At 46.3% G+C, this 21,769-nt stretch overlaps 1 protein-coding gene across 1 annotated transcript; it reads left to right on the top strand.

Moving 5' to 3' along the window:
• Positions 1 to 773: 773 nt before the first annotated feature.
• On the top strand, positions 774 to 21,284 carry LOC140897519 (zinc finger protein RFP). The gene is made up of 7 exons (XM_073310238.2): positions 774 to 1,335; positions 2,860 to 2,955; positions 8,229 to 8,459; positions 9,523 to 9,545; positions 10,881 to 10,996; positions 12,952 to 12,981; positions 19,611 to 21,284. The coding sequence occupies exons 1-7, from the start codon at positions 916 to 918 to the stop codon at positions 20,123 to 20,125; spliced, it is 1,431 nt and encodes a 476-aa protein (XP_073166339.2). The 5' UTR covers positions 774 to 915; the 3' UTR covers positions 20,126 to 21,284.
• The last annotated feature ends 485 nt before the right edge of the window (positions 21,285 to 21,769 follow it).

Genomic DNA, 21,769 nt, shown 5'->3' with positions numbered 1-21,769 from the left:
CATACTGAAAACATTCACTTTGGTTTGTGCGTGAATGGTCATTTCATTCACGAAGCTCTCTCCGCACCCCCTTCAGCTCCAGATAAAGGGCTCTGCACAGCCAAACCTGAGCTGTCCTAGCAATTGGTCGTCATAAGGAAACGAGACGTGTGTTAGCTCAAGACACAAGGAGGGAGAAGTTTGCTGCTTCCCTGCTCTCTGGAAGGGGAGCACTTGCTCCCGCTGGGATGAGTTTAACCTACTTTCTGCCTCCAAGACAGCACCAGCTCGGGGGACAGAGAGGAGAGCCTGTACTGCATACACCACCAAAGAGATACAGTTCGCTTCCCGCTGCCGGGACCGATCGCTCCTGCCCGACCTCCCTTGGGTCCCCCAAATAAACCAGTTGTGCGACAGGTCCATTGCATCATGCTCGATCCCAGGGGTTCTCAAACTGGGGGTTGTGATCCTTCAGGGGGGTTAGACGGGGGTCAACTCCCCCTGAGCGCCCATTAAATTAAATTAACCCCCCATTTTTAATTGATACGGGGGGCGGGGGGGGTCACACTTAGAGGCTTGCTGTGTGAACCAATACAAAAAGTTTGAAAATCACTTCTAGTCGATCCCTTCTGCAGTGTGTTGGCTGTGATCCCAGCTGTGCTCTTCCCCCAGACGGATTTACACCGCTTTGGTCCTGTATCTTGCAGTCCCTGGCAGAGACAAGGCAGGCGAGGTAATATCTTTGATTGGACCAACTTCTGTTCCGTCAGCGAGACAAACTTGGGAACTGTCACCAGGAAGCTGCAGTGCTGAACCATGACTCAACTCCACAAAGCCTGTTTACAGGAAGGGAAACTCCCCTTTCTCGTTCAAGGGTCAACACATTTCAGGGAACAGGGAAGTGAAATTAAACTGCTCTTCTGCCTGGGATGAGCCATGGCTGCTGCTGCAAAGGCAAGGCAAAGCCTCCAGGATGAAGCTTCTTGTTCCATCTGCCTGGAGTATTTTAATGATCCGGTGACTATAGACTGTGGGCACAATTTCTGCCGAGCCTGCATCACCCAGTGCTGGGAGGGCTCGGATAAAGACTTCTCCTGCCCTCAGTGCAGAACGACCTTTCCCCAGAGAAACCTCAGGCTGAACAGGCAGCTGGCCAACATGGTAGAAATAGCCAAGCAGCTACATTTGCAATCGACAAAAGATGCCGGAGCCGGGAGAGCATGTGAGAAACACCAGGAGGCTCTGAAACTCTTCTGTCGAGAGGATCAGTCCCCCATCTGCGTGGTGTGTGACAGGTCCAAGGAGCACAGGGCTCACACGGTGGTTCCTGCAGAGGAGGCCGCCCAGGAGTACAAGGTAGGAAGGAATCATTGTCCAGCACAACTGTCTGATTTGACCACGCCTCATTGTGTGTGCTCTTCTGTGCAGTGGGCACAGACCAGGGGGAGAAGGGGCAGGGCCAACTTTAAATGGTGTTGTGCCCTCAGGATTCTGGGCTGGACAGAGACCCCTGGCATAGTTTAGAGCAGTAGTTCTCCACCGGGGGTACCCGTCCCCCTGGGGGCACGCAGAGATCTTGAGTTTTCGACTGAATTAAAGTGTTCATGGAAAGCAGGTGCTTTGTGCAAGGATGTTGGGTTTTTCCTCAGGGGGGAAAGGTTTTTGTTCAAAACTATTTCAGTTTTTGCTAAAAAATATTAGATTTTTTTTGTTGTTGTTTTTTTTTAATGAAAATTTTCCACAGGGGGGGAAAGTCGTTTTCTGGCCAGATCTCATTTCATGTACCTTTATTAGTTGTTAACTACATAACTGCAACATTCTTTCTTTTTCATGTTTAATAAGTTACTGGCATGTGCTCTTAACCGGAACTTCACCTTAGCAAAGTCTTTCGCCTGGGAGTTTGGTTACTTTGCATCAGTGACAGATAAGGCTGTGACCTGCTAAAGAAGACCTATGAAAAGAATCTTAAATGTGTGTATCATACTTAATGTTCCTAGTTCTGCCCAGACAAGAGACAACTGCTGATTTTACACCTTAAGACCTGATCTTGCAGGGATCCATAGCTTAGCTCTGTATTCCCATCATAGTGCCTGGACTGTAAATTCTGTGCTAATCTCAGAGATACTGCACGGAATCTCACCCATAATTTTGATAAATATTTTTGTTGCTGTTTTTATTATCTTAAACTGGCTGGGAGGAGGAGGCGTTCTGACTGGGGGTCATGTAGCTGTTCGTGAAAATTCATTTTCAAATTCTTTTCTTGCGAAATGTCATTAAGTTTTGTGTACGTACATGATCAAGTGCAATATTTAGTTTTATTCTAAACTGTGGATTTTAATACCCCATCCTATATTTACAATAATGTCTCTAGAGCCTAATATTCCTGTCTATTTAACTTGATTGGAGCATGCAGTTTGACTTAACTTTCTGTCTGTCAAATACATGTATATAATAATTATTTTGCTATTGAATGCATGGCTGATAGATGTGACGTCTTCTTCTATCCAGGGTGACATATGAACTTTGCTAGACAAAGCAGATTATCTTTATTCATATATAATTTCTGATGTGTATATACATTTATATACATTATACGGGGGGGAGGGATAGCTCAGTGGTTTGAGCATTGACCTGCTAAACCCAGGGTTGTGAGTTCAATCCTTGAGGGGGCCATTTAGGGATCTGGGGCAAAAATTGGGGATTGGTCCTGCTTTGAGCAGGGGTTGGACTAGATGACCTCCTGAGGTCCCTTCCAACCTTGATATTCTATGATTTTGAAGGACAGAGCTTGTGAGTGTTTTATAACCGAGTTAATAATTGTGAACCTATAAATAACTCTGAAAAATACCCTCAGGTGCACGTAACTTTTCTTTTCTCTAGGGACAAATTAGGAGTCGTTTGGAGATGTTGAAGAAGGAGATGGAAGGCATTGCTGCACTGAAATTGAATGGGGAAATAACAAGCCAGGAGCTGCTGGTACTTACTCATTAGCAAATGAACCTATGTGATGACTCTGAATACCACTGGAGTCGTACAGAGTAATGTGCGATGCTCTATAATGTATTATCACTTATTTATGTGTAACTCTGTAACACTTCTGCCAGTCACAGTTGGGTGCCTCTAAGAGGCAATACTTCCCCTCTCGCAAGCACAAAGTCTCAGTGTAGCAAAAAAACTTTTAATAAAAGGAGGAAAATAATGCAGCATTAATTTTGGGAAACACCGCAAACAGGGTTTATAAACCTGAACCATGAGCAAAAGACCTACCACCAAGGAAGTTGGGCAGTGTCCTTTTCCCCTCAGGTTCTTAAGTCTAGTAACCCAAAAGTCCCTTTAACTGTCCCTTTTCTGCACCCCACTCACAGTTGCTGTCCTTTGACAGTGCAGGCCCAGAGTTCAGAAGTGTATCTGCAGAGTTCACCTCCCACCCTGGGGCGGGGGTGGGAGGAGGCACCTTACTCACTCCACTGCTCAAGTACTCATTCACCGCCACTCTCTACAGGGCTCTGCTCTGGCACTCTCAGCTAGCTGCCCTGCCAGCCGCATCTCTCCACCAGCTGCCCTGCTGACTGCTCACCACACCTCTCCACCAGCTACTGTGCTGGAAGTACCAAGATGCCTTCAGGGCCCCCCACTTAACATAGGTCTTAGTGATTTCAGCTGTTAGTGCAGGGAGCCTCACTGATGATGCACACTGGGCAGTCTCTTGCATCAGAGACACTGTACCAAAGCAGGGCTAATACTTAGACCTAGGTATCAGTGATTTCAGCTCTGTAGTGTGTAACAAGACTCTCAATTGAGTCTAAATTACCTCTGTTATTACACAGTGGAGAGCTGCAGAGTCAAATGGTATCTAGGGCCCTTACACAAGGCCCACACCCTCTCTCCCACTCACTGGGCTTTGGAACCCATGTTCCCAACTTAGCGAATGCTGTTCAGTTGAGGGTGAGTCCCTCAATTGGAAAATGCGAAGTACAGCTCTGCTGCCCTTGATTCACACAGCAAGGATAACAACCCTTTATTACTCCTGCCCCAATAACAAGGAGACTTGGGCTGCCACACCAGCCAAACGTGACCATTTGGGCAAGCAATCCCATCATGCTGAGCACCTAGGCAGGGTGGGTGTGCCCATGCAAATGAGATCATCTCCACCCCTTGTCTATTTAGACTCAGATTTTCAGGATAGCTACTGTCTCACTGAGGGCGGCAGAACCGAGTGGTGGGAAGGGAGACTAGCACCCCCACAATGGAAATAATATGGGGCTCTGCCCCCATATGAACTCATGAGAGGGGAGAGAGGACAGCGCAGGACCCAGATGGGCAGAGGAGCAGGAAGCAGGGCAAAGAGGGGCTAGAACATTCCCGGGAAGCAGGTAGGAACCTCCAGGACCCTCCATCCCAGCCTGCAACCGGCTGTGTCTCCACTGCTCTGCCTCCCGAGTCTCAGTACATCCCTCTCTCCCCCCATTGTCCCTCCAACCCACAATCTCTCGCCGTGTGTTTGTACAGCATCTAGTGTGATCTGAGTTGGAGCTTCTGTAGGGTTGCCCGTGTTGGTGGGACTTGTTCCTGGAGGTTTCATCCCATGATGTAATCTTCAATTAAAAATTAATCTTTAATTCCTGGAGACTCTGGGACTGTTAACCCCCACACCTCTGAGCACTATCCTAATACAACTCATAATAATATGGCCCTGATCTAAAACCTACAGAAGTCAATACAAGTCTTTCCAATGACTTTAGTGGTCTTTGGATCGTGCCTTGGAAATGCTGATAAAGCTCATCAGGAAACATTTAGTTTACACCAGCAGGGTCTGCATGGACCAATTAATGTGTAACGCATTAGTTCACTATGGGAAATCACTCCGTGTAGATAAGCCCTTAGGCCATGTCTATGCTACACCTGTGGCACCATAGTGTAGACGCATCCTACATCGATGGAAGGTTTTTTTCCACCCATGTCGTTAATCCACCTCTCCGTGAGTCAGTGGCTAGCTCAGTGGAAGAATTCTTCCATCAAATTAGCTGTGTCTACATCCTAACCACAGCACTCAGGGAGCGACATTTTTCACAACCCTCAGAGATGTAGCTAGGTCAAGCTAATTTTTACATGCAGACCAGGTCTTATTGATTTAATTACCTAAGCCCCATTTTCAGTACTGATTTAGGCACTCATTGACTTTCCGTTAGAATTTTGGACTCAATTTTTAAAAGCGATTAACGATTTTAGTTGTGTCCTTTTTTGGACTGTGACAAATTTTGTGCACCATAGTTGACCTAACCACTGGATACAGACGTGGCTATCGGTTGAAATCACGATGGGGGATGGAGCTGACACCCCTAGCAAGCCTTCCTGCCTCTTGAAACAGTGCTAATAAAGTTTGCAGATGATACAAAGCTGGGAGGTATTGCTAATTTAGAGAAGGACAGGGATACCCTACAGGAGGATCTGGATGACCTTGTAAACTGGAGTAATAGGAATAGGATGAAATTTAATAGTGAGAAGTGTAAGGTCATGCATTTAGGGATTAATAACAAGAATTTTAGTTATAAGCTAGGGACGCATCAACTAGAAGTAACGGAGGAGGAAAAGGACCTTGGAGTATTGGTTGATCATAGGTTGACTATGAGCTGCCAATGTGATATGGCTGTGAAAAAAGCTAATGTCGTCTTGGGATGCATCAGGAGAGGTATTTCCAGTAGGGATAAGGAGGTTTTAGTACCGTTATATAAGGCACTGGTGAGACCTCACCTGGAATACTGTGTGCAGTTCTGGTCTCCCATGTTTAAGAAGGATGAATTCAAACTGGAACAGGTACAGAGAAGGGCTACTAGGATGATCCGAGGAATGGAAAACTTGTCTTATGAAAGGAGACTCAGGGAGCTTGGCTTGTTTAGCCTAACTAAAAGAAGGTTGAGGGGAGATATGATTGCTCTCTATAAATATATCAGAGGGATAAATACCAGAGAGGGAGAGGAATTATTTAAACTCAGTACCAATGTGGACACAAGAACAAATGGATATAAACTGGCCACTAGGAAATTTAGATTAGAAATTAGACGAAGGTTTCTAACCATCAGAGGAGTGAAGTTTTGGAATAGCCTTCCGAGGGAAGTAGTGGGGGCAAAAGATCTATCTTGCTTTAAGATTAAACTCGATAAGTTTATGGAGGAGATGGTATGATGGGATAACATGGTTTTGGTAATTAAATATTCATGGTAAATAGGCCCAATGGCCTGTGATGGGTTTTTAGATGGGGTAAGATCCAAGTTACCCGGGAAAGAATTTTCTGTAGTATCTGGCTGATGAATCTTGCCCATATGCTCAGGGTTTAGCTGATCGCCATATTTGGGGTCGGGAAGGAATTTTCCTCCAGGGCAGATTGGAAGGCCCTGGAGGTTTTTCGCCTTCCTCTGTAGCATGGGGCATGGGTCACTTGCTGGAGGATTCTCTGCTCCTTGAGGTCTTCAAACTACAATTTGAGGACTTCAATAGCACAGATATAGGTGTGAGGTCTTTTTTAGGAGTGGTGGGTGAAGTTCTGTGGCCTGCGTTGTGCAGGAGGTCGGACTGGATGATCATAATGGTCCCTTCTGACCTAGATATCTATGAATCTATGAATCTATAATGAACTTGGAGAAGATATAAGCAGAGACAAAAAGGCATTTTGTTATCCATAACAAGGCACACTAGCCACAATAGGGTACAGTGCAACTGAAGGCTCAGTAGAATACAGCACCCTTCGATTCCGGGGTGCTGAAACAATTTGTATAGTGGGAGTGCTGACAGCCATTGAACCAAACCTGTAAATCCTGGATATGACGGGAACCACTTCAGCACTCCCTGCACCCCTACTTCCAGCACCTTTGCGTTGATCCTTTGAAAGCTGTGCCTTCCTAGCCCAGAAGGCTACAGCTGCTGGAGACTTAGGCCCGGTCTACACTACAGACCTATATCAGTATAACTATGTCACTCGGGTGTGAAAAATCCGACCTACCTGTGCAGACAGCGCTATGTCGACGGGAGAGCGTCTCCCGCCGACTTAGCTCCCGCCTCTTGGGGAGGTGGATTAACTACTCCGACAGGAGAGCTCTCTCCCGTCGGCTTAGAGTGTCTTCTTTAAAGCGCTACAGTGGTGCAGCTGCATCGGTGCAGCATTTTAAGTATAGATCTGCCCTTAATGTGAGTGAGAAACCTGTTTAGACAAAGAGCAGCAACTTCCTGAAATGACGTTTTAGCCACTAAAAGCCTATTTTGTTGTGTTTTCCTTGTAACCACAATCTGTCTCTTCTAGTCTTACTCATTAGCACTTAAGTCTCAATTCTTTGTTCGCAAACGTACCCATGTTTCATTATAAAACCATCTCAGGGCTGTATATAAAGCTGAAGGGTAAAATCCACAGCTAACCTAGCAGGCTGGTGTGTATTAGCGAACTCGATAATTTTTGTGAGGTGCCAGTGATGGGAGATGGTTTCGGGGATACACAGAACTGGAAACACTTGGTGTCACCATACAAAAGTGGTCCCCAGACTGTGGGGGCGTGCCCCCCTAAGGGGGCGCAGAGGAATGTCCGAGAGGTTGTGGCAGCCTGGGCCAGCCCCCCTCCCCAGGTGCAGGAGGGAGGGAGCGCCACCCAGCCCCGCTCTGTCCCCAGTTCCATTCCAGCTCCAGCTCCTCTCCTGGCTTAGCATTGCCAGATGCCTGGTTTTCGACTGGAAGGCCAGTCGGAAACAGGACCTGGCACTATCCGGTCAGCACTGCTGACTGGACACTGAAAGTCCGGTTACTCGCAGTAACCAGCCTCCGCCACCGGGGACCAGGAAGAGCAGCAGCTGCTGCTGGAGCCTGGAGGAGCACTCAGGGAAGTCTCCGGCTAGAGAGGTATCGATGCCTCACCTATCCTGCCCTGAGCGTGGCTTCTCCTCCCCCATCCTGCCCCACTCACCCTCCCATGCCCCACCCTGGCTCTTGGGGGGTCACAGACCAAGTAAGTGGGGGGGAATTGAAGGAGTAACCGGACTGGTGGCAGGTAGGGTGAGGCCATCGTGCTCTGAGCAGGCTGCTGGAGGGCTTTGAACCAAAGACGGACAGCACAGAGACACCCAAGGTTACAGGGCAGGTGGTGAAAGAGCCCCTTGCTGGTCTGGGTGAACCCCCAAAGCGCCACAGACTCCTTTGGAAATGTTATTGTGTATGGGCCGTCACATGTTTCTCTCCACCCTTTACCTGCTTGTGTCTGCTCATCGCAGCAACAGACGGAGAGCGAGAGGATGAAGATTCTGTCGGAATTTGAGAAACTCCATCTGTTTCTAGAGGAGAAAGAATTGCTCCTGTTGGCCCAGCTGGAAGTGCTGGACAAGGAGATATTGAAGAGGCAGGATGAATTCACCACCAGGCTCACGCAGGAGAAAACTCGTCTCGGGACCCTGATCAGTGAGATGGAGGGGAAGTGCCGGCAGCCACCAAGTGAATTCCTGCAGGTGAGACTATGTGAGAGGTACCCCAGAGCCCTTAGTAAACATGTCCCTGACTCTTTGCTATCGAAGTCCAAGTTCACAATACACCGCATTGCAGAAACATACATTATTTTATTCATTGAGGTCCTGATGGTACAAGGTGCTCAACACACTGGTTCTCTGATTAAACAAACCAGTTAAACACATGAGTTTTTCCATTACTTTCGTAGATTTTATGCCCAGGAGGGATCATTTGGATCAGTTTGTCTGATCTCCTTCATTACGGGCCAGAGAATTTCACCCAGAGATTCCTGTATGTAGCTCACCGCTCTTGCTTGACTTAGAGTGTATTTTTTAGAAAGACGTCCAGTCTTGATTTAAAGGTCGCAAGTAATGGACAATCCGAGAATCTATGATTGCTCAGATTAATAGCCTGCAGACAGGGCCAAGTCAATAGCTCAGGTGAGGCTTACCTGACCTAATGTGACATCAGAGAGAACTCAACCAATCATCTCCCTTTCTCTCCAGCTAATTTGCATGCTATACTTCTATTGGTTGGAATGAGTCCGTGTCATGAGGGACACATTTCAGGAGTTCTCATTGGCAGATTAGCCCACAGCTGGATGCTAACCTGTTGTGATGCCGTGCATAACTCATGTCAACATGTGTCTTTTTTCCCCTCTAGTGGCTGTACAGGTTTATACATATACAGATTTATGAGTCTTCCACTGCGTGCCAGCTAAGGGACCTGGGAGTAAAAGTTTTAAAAGGGACCTAAGGGATGGATCCTCAAAAGTATTTAGACTTCTAAACTCCCCTTAATTTCAGTGGGAGTTAGGTGCCGAAAGCCCTTTGAGGATCTGGACCCAAGTCCCATTTTCAAAAGTCCCTCAGGCATTTTGGACCCTAAATCCCATAGACTTTCAATGAGGCTCAGAATCCTATGTGCCATGGGGCTAGATTTTCAAAGGTTTTTAGGCACCCAGAGGGATTTTCAAATAAGCAAATTAGATACCTCCGAGCAAGAGGGATCTCCAGTATATGGTGTGTGGGACTGAACTCCCTTTTCTTTCTCTCTCCTCTCTAGGACATCAGAAGCACCTTGAGCAGGTACATGGCTCCTTCTCACTCCCCCTCACACTTGAGCCTGCTGGGAAGGTGTTGGGTAAAGGACAAAGCTCCCTGCAGCTCCTAATCTACCTCCAACCCCAGAATTCTGAGCTGTCTTATGTTTCCCCAGTGTCCAGAATGCAGATTCAACTGCAGATACACTATGAATTATCCACTCCTCTGATGGTCTGGATGCCTCAGGAGATCAGAGACAGAATATGGGCTATTCACCTACCTACTTTTACCAGTTAAGGTAGCACAGGCTACCTAGCTAACAAACAACTAGCTGTCTAGTCAATAGCTACCTACCAGTATCTACCTAGGGGTGTTGTCTGCTGCCCATGACCCGAGTAACTTCTGAGTCAATGATTGCAAAACTCCACCTAGGTCAGTAATGGCGTGAAGTCATTTCCATCTGAGGACTGGTCTGTGCCCTGGTTATCCTTTCTGTTAAGCACAGTCTGCATGTTCAGGGTTGTGCCTGTCAATTTGGTGCATGTCTCAGTGAATTTAAAACGTGCCATGAGACAAGGGTGTCGTATTTATCCTCATAAATACATGACTCCTCACTCCTGTTTGCAAGGGGTCAGTGGGTCTCACTCCACCTTCTTCCAGGATGGGCAGTCCCCCCTCACAAAAGCCCTTCATGCCCCTATTGTCAACAATTTCAGCAGAGCAGCCAATGACTGAACGGAGCTGGAAAGGTTCTGTCACCTTGACAGATGTACCTCGCTACCCTCCAGGCATACATGACCCTATGGGGTGGTGGGTTGGAGAATGTCACTGAGCCAGTTCTTTGGCTCATTAGGGAACTGAAAGGCCAGATCCCGCACTGGTGTAAATCAGCAAAACTCCGTTAGTGTCATCAGAGCCAGATTCCCAGCTTGTATAATTAGCCATAACTCCATTAAAGTCATTTCAGCCAGACCCCCCCGCTACTGGGGTATGTTGACCATGACTCCATTTCAGTCAATGGGAGCAGATCCCCAACTGGTGCAAATCAAAGTCAATCCCCAGCTGGTAAAAATGAGCATTACTTCAATGGAGTTAATGGAACAATGCCAATTAACAGTTATAGATCTGAACCTAAGTCTCGACAGCCTGTCAGTTTATCGCCTTCCATTAGAACTAAATTCACTTTAAGAAAAAAGTAGAGCTGGGTGATTTGGGTGGCGTTTTTTTAAAAGAATTTCTTTGAAATTTTGAAATTTCGGATTTAGAAAAAAAGGGATTTTTTAAATCAAAAAAGTCTGATAATTCTTCCTTACCCACTACATTTTTATTGTTGTTGAAATCAGTTAACAATGACTAACAACAGGCCATTTTTCTCCCTAGATACGAGACAGGGAAGTTTCAGAGTCCACCATCCCTTCCTCTGGAACTGAAAAGGAGAGTCAAGGAATTCTCTCAGAAGCACACACTTCTGGAGCACGCTCTGAGTAAATTTAAAGGTAACAAACTCTGGGGCCGTTCTTGGCTATGATTAAAATATTGATTTACTTGTATAGGGATCAAAGCCCCATTGCTGTAGATGTTGTGCACACATATAATGAAAAGATGTCTCCAGAGAGCTCAGAGTCTTGTCACTAGCTTACAGGTTATGCATGGTCTACCTTATAGAAACCCATGAGAACCGTGGCCACCGGTTTGGGTCACTTATCTTTCCTGCCTCATATTTACAAAAGGATAATAACTTTCCTATCTCACCGGGGCAAAGGGGAAGAGGTGATGCTTAAGACAAATTTTCCAACGTTTTTTTTTTCTATGGGAGTTAGGTACCCAGTTCCCCTAAACCACTTTGAAAATTGAAGCCCAAGTAGCTAGTGGTTTGCAAAGCACTGTACAGATACCAAAATTCATTAGATTGTGGCGCCTGGTAGCCCCATGTCCCCCAGCTTATCTGGATGATTTCCCCTTGCAAAGCAATTATCTATTGGCAACAATGCTCGGATCCATCCCAGCATAGGCAACTAGGGAGCAGAGCAAGGCCAGATATAGTTGTTGTTTTTTTTCTACCCCTCCCGCCATGGAAATTTTCAGCAAAACCAAAAATGTTTGCAGTAACATTTTCTCTGGAAAAAATTGATTTTTCAGACCCTCCCCCACTCCCAAAAAATCGAACAAAATTATTTCAGTCAAATAACTAAATATTTAAATTTGGACATATTGCTGCAATGATTCCTGGGAACTGTAGTTTAGGTGACACAGGCTCCCATTCTCCTCTATGGCTTGGGCTCCCTGATTGGATTACATTTCCCATGACCCACCAGGAAGGTATGCTAGGCATCATGGAGTCCCTGACTGTGGTGCATCCTGGGTGATGTAGTCCAGTTCAAGAACCTGTCCCATAAAGGAGAATGGGAACATGAGCAAACCAAATTACAATTCCTATGAGGCACCAGGGCAGCATTTTTGGCCAAAATCTTTTCAGTTTTCAGGTGTTCAGACTGTCAACAAATAAATTGAACATTTCTTTGGAAAGTTGCCACTTTTTGTGAAAAATTTACATTTAGTCGAAAATCCAATGTTTAAGTTGAAAAGTAGTTTGGGATGGAAAATTTTTGACCAGCCTTACTGGGGGGGGTGAGTATGCTCTGTGCAGCTCGTCACTGCTAGAGGGAGAACATGTCTCTGACTCTGAGAGGAGATGCTAGTTCTGTGTTCTCAATGTGTAGCAGGTCCTACCTGTTGAGATCAGCCCAGTAAAAGCTCATATAAAACAAGCCACTTCCCAGGGAGGGTGGATTCCTGCGTCTCGAGACAAGGAAGAAATTTCTGTATCCATGCGGGAGCTCTGCAAAGCAAAGCAAACTCACTCTGGGTCCAGTTTCCAGAGCCCTGGGCCTGCTGCCACGACCATAAGGGCTTTTTCCACTTTGTCCTCTTGTCAGTGGGGGGGAGGAGGGCTCAGGGCTCCGGCCATTGGGGGAGGCCTAAGGAGGAAGGGGCGGGGCTGGGGGCTAGCTGCCCTGAAGGGGGGGTGGTTCACCCACCCATGTGCACAGGGCAAAGATTTCTGATAGCAGAGGGCTCTTTCATCTAGCAAAGGCAGGATGAGAGTCGACGGCTGCAAATTGTAGGTAGACCAATTCAGCCTGGCTATAATGCACCCATTTTTAACAGCGATAATAATTGACCACTGAGGCCCACCTACCTGTGGACATTGTGGATTCTCCATCGCTTGGAAGGTTTTAAATTAAGACTGGGTGTCTCTTTCCAAAAGATTGTAGCCAGAAATTACTGATTTCATGCAGGGTCACTGGGTGAAATTCGCTGACCTGTGTTATGCAGGAGGCCCGACTGCCCATTTTGGTCCCTGATCCAAAAATCTACAATAGACATCTCTCCCCAGTCAGAACAACCGAGATTTCACCTCTTCCATCTTTTTTTTTCCCCTCCCTTCTAGAGTCTCTGTCTGAACCAAAGCTGGACAAAGGTAAATTTCTGGAGCTAATGGGGAATCTCGTTTCAGTTGAGCTGACTCAGGGAAAGCTGATGAGGGGAACCTTCCTATAATGATGAAGTTGTATACATGTATGCATCCATAGGCGCTCACTCTGTGGGTGCTCCGGGGCTGAAGCACCCATAAAAAAAAATAGCAGCCCTGTGATCGGCCCCTCCCCCCCCCCCGAGCCTCCCTCCCACCGCAGATCAGCTGTTAGTGGCGTGCAAGAGGTGCTGGGGGAGGAGCGGGGGGCAGGGTGCACTCGCGGGAGGGGGAGGAACGGGATGGGAAGAGGCAGGGTGGAGGTGGAGCGTGGGCGGGAAGATGTGGGGTGGAACCTTGGGGGAAGGGGTGGAGTGGGTGTGGGGCTTGGGGCAAAGCAGGGGTCGAACACCCCTCAGCAATTCCCAAAGTCGGCACCTGTGTATGGATCTCTGTTTATTGATCATCTTTCTCCCACTCGATGAGAGATGGGAGATGAACACAGATTCCCTTTTATTAGTAGCATTACGGTAGCCCATAGAGGCCCCACCCAAGAACGAGGGCCCCATTGTGCTAGGTTCTGTACATACCCTTCATGCCTTGTCTACCCTGGCAGCGGTGTTTAGAGTATGTGTAGCTACATGCAGCGGTGAGAGGCTCTGGCGGAGGGAAGGCTACGGGACACTAAGTTGCTAAAAGAAAAGGAGGACTTGTGGCCCCTAAGAGACTAACCAATTTATTTGAGCATGAGCTTTCGTGAGCTACAGCTCACTTCATCGGATGCATACCGTGGAAACTGCAGCAGACTTTATATACACACAGAGATCATGAAACAATACCTCCTCCCACCCCACTGTCCTGCTGGTAATAGCTTATCTAAAGTAATCATCAAGTTGGGCCATTTCCAGCACAAATCCAGGTTTTCTCACCCTCCACCCCCCCACACACAAACTCACTCTCCTGCTGGTGATAGCCCATCCAAAGTGACAACTCTCTTCACAATGTGCATGATAATCAAGGTGGGCCATTTCCTGCACAAATCCAGGTTCTCTCACCCCCTCACCCCCCTCCAAAAACCACACACACAAACTCACTATCCTGCTGGTAATAGCTCATCCAAAGTGACCATTCTCCCTACAATGTGCATGGTAATCAAGGTGGGCCATGTCCAGCACAAATCCAGGCTTTCTCACCCCCCCCCCTTTTTTTTTTTTCCTGGGGACACACACACACACACAAACTCACTCTCCTGCTGGCAATAGCTCATCCAAACTGACCACTCTCCAAGTTTAAATCCAAGTTTAACCAGAACGTCTGGGGGGGGGGGGTAGGAAAAACCAAGGAGAAATAGGCTACCTTGCATAATGACTTAGCCACTCCCAGTCTCTATTTAAGCCTAAATTAATAGTATCCAATTTGCAAATGAATTCCAATTCAGCAGTTTCTCGCTGGAGTCTGGATTTGAAGTTTTTTTGTTTTAAGATAGTGACCTTCATGTCTGTGATTGCGTGACCAGAGAGATTGAAGTGTTCTCCGACTGGTTTATGAATGTTATAATTCTTGACATCTGATTTGTGTCCATTTATTCTTTTACGTAGAGACTGTCCAGTTTGACCAATGTAAATGGCAGAGGGGCATTGCTGGCACATGATGGCATATATCACATTGGTGGATGTGCAGGTGAACGAGCCTCTGATAGTGTGGCTGATGTTATTAGGCCCTGTGATGGTGTCCCCTGAATAGATATGTGGGCACAGTTGGCAACGGGCTTTGTTGCAAGGATAAGTTCCTGGGTTAGTGGTTCTGTTGTGTGGTATGTGGTTGTTGGTGAGTATTTGCTTCAGGTTGCGGGGCTGTCTGTAGGCAAGGACTGGCCTGTCTCCCAAGATTTGTGAGAGTGTTGGGTCATCCTTTAGGATAGGTTGTAGATCCTTAATAATGCGTTGGAGGGGTTTTAGTTGGGGGCTGAAGGTGACGGCTAGTGGCGTTCTGTTACTTTCTTTGTTAGGCCTGTCCTGTAGTAGGTGACTTCTGGGAACTCTTCTGGCTCTATCAATCTGTTTCTTCACTTCCGCAGGTGGGTATTGTAGTTGTAAGAAAGCTTGACAGAGATCTTGTAGGTGTTTGTCTCTGTCTGAGGGGTTGGAGCAAATGCGGTTGTATCGCAGAGCTTGGCTGTAGACGATGGATCGTGTGGTGTGGTCAGGGTGAAAGCTGGAGGCATGTAGGTAGGAATAGTGGTCAGTAGGTTTCCGGTATAGGGTGGTGTTTATGTGACCATTGTTTATTAGCACTGTACAGTGTAGACATGGGGGGCGCTGGTTGGACACATAGAGACTCATGTAGGGTGTATCCCCTGGGTGTATCTGGCGTGTCTGTATTCAAGTCACGTAAGCTGTGTCTCCCCATCTGCACGGCTACGTATACCCAGACTCTACGCTTCACTGCAAGTGTAGACATAGCCATAGAGAAAAACAGTCTCTGCCCCAAAGAGCTCATAGTCTGGGGCCTGGTGTACACCCAAAATTTAGGTTGACCTAGCGACGTTGCTCAGGGATGTGAAAAATCCACACCCCTGAAGGATGCAGTTAAGCTGCCTGGTCTTCTTCCATCAACCTAGCAGGGAGGTGTATTAACTACATCTATGGAAAAACCCCTTCCATCACTGTAATGTGTCTCCAGTACGACATTACAGCAGGGTAGCTGCAATGCTGCGACTGTGTCACTGTAGTGCAGACAAGCCCTAAAACAAGGGCTTTCAAAGAGGCCTAAAGGGGTTAGGCACCCAGATCTGTTTGGAAACCTCAGCCCACTGGATGAGACTGACAAAGAATAGGAAGGGAAGAAGGAAAAGATACAGACAGGGGAAGTCACTGGAGCTCGTCAGAAAATGGATTTTCCATCCCATGAAGAAAGTTGGGATTATGGGGGAAAAATTGTCCTGAATCAGGATGAAAAGCAGGATTTTATTATTAATATTATTTTGTTTTTTGTGAAATGAAATTCCGGGAAAAAAATCACTGGGGGGATCAACTGAAACGTTTCGATTCAATACGTTTGAAATGTTTCATTTTGATCTTGACCCGTTTTTTATTTCATTTATTTCAAATATAAAATGACAAATATTTTGAAACAAAAAGTGGCTTTGAAATGCAAAATGAAAACTTTTTGTTCTGAAAACGTTGAGATGGGTCATGTTGACATTTCCAGACCTTTTATTTTTTTCCTCCAAAACAAAACTTAATAAAAATTAAACCAGTTAAATTTTTAAAAATGAATCAGGATGAAAAGCAATTTTTAAAAATGACATTGCAGAAACAAAAATATTCATTTTGGGTCAGTTGAAGTGTTTTGTTTCAATACATTTGAAATGTTTCATTTTGTGTTTGACCCATTTTATTTTATTTTAATATAAAAGGGAGAACAAGAAGTAATTTCAAAATGAAAAATCAAAACTTTTTGTTTTGAAAATGTTGAAATGGGATATTTCCAGCCCCCTACTTTTCCCTCCCCAAAACAAAATTTCATCAAAATCAATACAATTTTAAAAAGTTCAATTTACTCAAAATGGAATTTTCTGACAGAAAACTATTTCAAGGAAAATTTTCCAACCGGTTCTAGAAGTGACTTTCCCAAGGTCACGCAGTTGGTCAGTGGCAGAGATAGAAATAGTACCCCGGATTCTTGACTCTGATCCAGTACCCTTGCCACTAGTTCATGCTGCCTTGCACTTGACAGAGGTGCGGGGATCAAACAAGTTAAGTAATCCTAAATACCATTTAGCTTTATCAACATTGTCTGACTAGAAAGAGCTTTGCTGGTTTCTTTGCATTTATGTCTGCCCTATTTTACATGAAATGAATCTGCAGTTATGTTTGTTAACAACAGAAATATCTTCGTAACGTTGACAGCAGCTACATTTAAAGTGTTTCACTTTTCCTCCTACTAGTGACTATCTGGAGTTGGGGCGGGGACTTCGGGGAAGGGATTGGAATGGGGGTGGGAGGGGGCGGGGCAGGGGTGGAGTTGGGGCGGGGCCAGGGGTAGAGGGGGGTCGAGCCAGTTGGACAAAGGTAAATTTTGGGGACTGATGGTGTAATTGAGTACTGTATTATACCCAGGCTAAAAACAAAAACAAAACAAAAAGAAACCTTTAAGATGGGGTTAATTTGGGATAAAAAAAAAAAACATTACAGGGATGTTGCAATGATCCCAAAACCAACTATTGTAAACCCAGGAAATTCAGAGTTAATCCTAATCCTCCTTCCCTATTTAAAACTTTTTCCCAACCCAACCCCATTTCATTCTCCTCTGTCTAAATCAATGGGTGGGGATTTAGGAGAAGGGGGAGTTTGAAATTCCACCTGAAAAGGGGACTCTAGTTTTGGGCATTTAAGAAGTGATATAAGATCCTAAAGAGCTAGTCAGTACAGTCAGTGAATCACACCATTTCTCAAACACCATTCTGCTCTAAGCAAGAAAGCCCCATGGTTTCCTCCAGGACCTCATGAATTCTCTTAACTGGTCAGATAAATGGACTCTCTAGTCCAGTATCCAATTGGACCAGTGGTCCATCTGGTCCTGTATCCAGTCTCTGATTGAAGCTGCTGGTAGTGGCTACCGAGGAAGGCTGCCAACCCTGCTCCACAGTGGAAATTTGGAATAAGATGCCCATAGGGAAAAATGACTTCCTGACCCCCACCCCCATCAGTTAGTGGTTGGCTTATGCTTGAGACAACAGGATTTATATCTCTTGTACATCTCATGGGTCAGTAACTGGTTGAAAGATAGGAAACAAAGAGTAGGAGTAAACGGTCAGTTTTCACAATGGAGAGAGGTAAACAGCGGAGTCCCTCAAGGATATGTACTGGGACCGGTGCTGTTCAACATAGTCATAAATTATCTGGAAAAAGGGCAAACAATGAGGTGGCAAAGTTTTCAGATGATACAAAACTAGTCAAGATAGTTACGTCCAAAGCTAACCGCGAAGCGTTACAAAGGGATCTCACAAAACTGGGTGACTGGGCAACAAAATGGCAGATGAACTTTAATGGTGATAAATGCAAAATAATGCACATTGGAAAACATAATCCTAACTATACACACAAACTGATGGTGTCTGTATTAGCTGTTAACACTCAAGAGAGAGATCTTGGAGTCATTGTGGCTAGTTCTCTGGAAACATCTGCTCAAGGTGCAGCGACAGTCAAAAAAGCGAACAGAATGTTGGGAATCATTAAGAAAGGGATAAATAATAAGACAGAAAATATCATAATGCCACTATATAAATCCATGGTATGCCCACACCTTAAATACTGCATGTAGTTCTGATTGCCCCATCTCAAAAGAGATACATTGGAATTGGAAAAGGTTCAGAAAAGAGCAACAAAAATGATGAGGGGTATGGAACAGCTGCCAGACAAGGAGACATTAATAAGACTGGAACTGTTCAGCTTAGAAAAGAGATGACTAAGGGGGGATATGATAGAGGTCTACAAAATCATGACTGGTGTGGGGAAAGTGAACGGGGAAGTGTTATTTACCCCTTCATATAACACAAGAACCAGGGGTCACCTGATGAAAATAATAACCAGTGGGTTTAAAACAAGGAAAAGAAAGTACTTCTTCAGACAAGGCACAGTCATCCTGTGGAACTATTGCCGGGAGATGTTGTGAAGACCAAAAGTAAAACTGGGTTCAAAAAAGAATTAGATAAATTCCTGGAGGATAGGTCCATCAATGGCTGTTAGCCAAGATAATCAGGAATGCAACCCACATGCCCTGGGTGTCCCTAAGCCTTTGACTGCCAGAAGCTGGGACTGGACAACAGAGGATCACTCAATCATTTTTTCCGTTCTGTTCATTCCCTCTGAAGCACGTCGCATTGGCCACTGCCGGCAGACAGGACACTAGGCTAGATGGACCATTGGTCTGACCCAGTCTGGCCACTCTTATGTTCTTAGGTACATTTTTTAGTGACAGAGGGGATGCCTTGCAGTCAGTGGCAGTTCTCTATCTGTAATGTGATAATTTTTGAAGACCATGTCCAATCAGTTCTAAAATTTCAGGGAACCTTCCGGGCATCGATGGGAAGAACCCTACTGATTTTGATGGCAGTCAAAAAACCCAAACACCAGAAAATCCTGATTTCCGCTCAGGGCCCATTTGGTACTGCAGGCCGAGGAGCATTGTGACATCAGAAGTATTTCAGCCCGTCATCATTCACGCTCTCCAGTTCCTTTGCAGTCCCATTGGCTGAAATGAGTCAGCAAATGAGGTCACAATGGTACAACTTGGGCTCCTCTGCCAGTAGCATCCAATGGGCGCTGTCAAGGGGAAGTTGTGAAAAGGAAGCTGATAAACCAGCAAAGAGAAGAAGGGGAGCAGTTTAGATGCCTTAACAGTAAAATGTAGGTTGGGTGGCAGGACCTTGCTACGGACTCAGGAATAGACACTCCGGCTCCTCCCACCACCTGCTGGCTGAGCCTATATCAGTGATAAAGTTGGTGACCTGCCAGTTATCCCATCTTGTGCAGCTGAAGGTTTTCCTTTTCCATTAAAGGCAGGAATTTTCAAAGGGATTTAAGGGAGTGCCCCTAACACTCTGATTCTCTCTTCCCTCCCCACCCAACCCCCAGCACACGTGACCCTGGATCCAGACACGGCTCATCCTCATCTCATCCTGTCTGAGGATGGGACAAGCGTGAGATGGGGACCTGCACGGCAGGACGTGCCCGACAACTTCAGAAGATTTGATCCTGTTCCCTGTGTGCTGGGCTGTGAGGGGTTCACCGCGGGGAGACATTGGTGGGAGGTGGAGGTGGACGGGAGCAGCTGGGCCGTGGGGGTGGCCAGAGAGTCTGTGAGGAGAAAGGGAGGGGTCAGCCTGGAGCCAGAGGAGGGGATCTGGGCTGTGGGGCAGCTGAACCCAATTCAGTATGTGGCTCTCACTTCTCCTTGGACAAGCCTGCCACTGGATAGGAGACCCAGGAAGGTCAGGGTCACCCTGGACTGCAAAAGGCGGCAGGTGGCATTTTTCAATGCTGAGAACAACACTCAGATCTTCACTTTCACTGAAGTCGCTTTTGCTGGGAGAATCTTCCCGTTCTGCTGGGTGGCAGACGAAAGCTCCCAGGTCAAAATGTGTCACTGAGCCGCGAGATCAAGTACCCCTCCCCGCCACCCCCCGGGGCCTGGATCTGGCATCTGCTCCCTAGAATCTCAGCACAGCCAGCTGGTGAAATTCTGGTCTGTCCGACCCAGCTTCTAACACTCGCTTCACAGCAGTATCTGACTGCCCACGCCACCTCTTACTGGAGCCCAGAGAGAGCGCAGTTTCTCTAATGTCTGCAGACAGTTCATAGCGCAGACAGATCATGACCCCCTATACTGCAGCATACAGGGGTCAGAGCGCGGGGACAAATCCCTCCCTGGATGAGTGGGAGAGGATCTTTTCTAAGAGGAGAGAGATCAGAGGGATTAGAGGTGGGGGAAACAAAGAGTAACTGGAGAGGATGTTTATAGAAGGAAATATGAGAGGAAAATGTACAGGAGGAAAAGGGATGAGGAAGAATATAAACTCTTTGGAGCAGGGACTGTTTTTCGCTGTATGTCCGTGCAGCGCCCTGCACAACGGGGCCCTGATCTCAGTTGGGGTTATCCTAATACATGTAATAGGCAATGATAGCTACACAAGAAACATTGAGAATCATTCAGAGGATTCATAGACTTGGGGTAGGATTTTCAGAAGTGCCTAAATCCCATTTTCAAAGGAGATGAGTGACTCTTGAGAACCCACAACTCAATGGAAGTCGACGGGACTCTGGCTTTGAAGTCACTTCGGTGCTTTTGAAAATATTAGGTACCATTCTAAACACCCATCCCATTGCTACATCAGCAGTGATTTAAGTGGGGGGGGGGTCTGTGCAGGCCCATGGCACCACCCATGTAGATTGTGGGTGTTGCAGGATGGGAGCCTTTCTTGGCTTCAGAAGGTGGAAATCGCCAAAGGATTGTCGCACGTTCCCTGGTTAGGTGAGATCAAACGGCAGCTTTCTCTATTGTCCTTGCTGCTCACGCAAATGTTCAGCGTTCAAAGCCAACTTGTGTTTATTTTAGGATTCGCATTTACCTAAGTAAGAATAAAATCCATATTTTTAAATACCCTTATTTTCTATTGTGCTTCCTCTCCCCCTATCTATATTATTGAGCATTTGTGGGGAGGAAACATAAATATAGTTCACCAGAGGGGACTGTGACATGAACACCAATGGGGAACACAGCAAACTCAGCAAGGATTGGTGGGTGGAATATGTGGCAGCGGGGGGGGGGGGGGGTTTCTGAGCAAAAGTTTGACTTTTCATCCAAAAACGAAGTTTCAGAAGCTGAAAAGCCCCTGAACATTTGGTTTTCCACTGAACATTTTCAGCTTCAATTGAACGTATTCAGGGGGTTGGTTTCCCAATAAACAACTGAAAATTTCCGAGGATAGCAGACCCTTTTTGTCAAGAATGTTATTTAGAAGAAAGTCCAAATCTGCCACAGAGGGGAAAAAAGTTTTGAGAGCAGTTTTGTGCCCTGCCCTGTTGACAAAATAGATTAGTAGATTTTAGAGGCTGAAGGAACCATTAGATTGTGTTGTCTCTTCAGCTTTCTGCAGTACACAGGCCAGAGAATTTACCCCCTGGGTCCTGCACCCGGCTAAGTTTCACAAGGCCCGACAAATACAAGTGCTCAGCTTTCACCGTCCCCCATTTCCAGCTCCACTTTCTCCCTCAGGTCCTTGCTTCTCCCCCAT

This window comes from Lepidochelys kempii, chromosome 14, assembly GCF_965140285.1.
Source record: "Lepidochelys kempii isolate rLepKem1 chromosome 14, rLepKem1.hap1, whole genome shotgun sequence".
NCBI lineage: Eukaryota > Metazoa > Chordata > Testudines > Cheloniidae > Lepidochelys > Lepidochelys kempii.
This window is presented reverse-complemented; position numbering and strand designations above follow the sequence as displayed.

Excerpts from the sequence above, each read along its gene's own strand:
- LOC140897519 (XM_073310238.2), top strand. The coding sequence starts at position 916 with ATGGCTGCTGCTGCAAAGGCAAGGCAAAGCCTCCAGGATGAAGCTTCT. Across the intron at positions 2,956-8,228 it reads TAACAAGCCAGGAGCTGCTG|CAACAGACGGAGAGCGAGAG; the intron begins GTACTTACTCAT and ends TGCTCATCGCAG. Across the intron at positions 8,460-9,522 it reads CACCAAGTGAATTCCTGCAG|GACATCAGAAGCACCTTGAG; the intron begins GTGAGACTATGT and ends TCTCCTCTCTAG.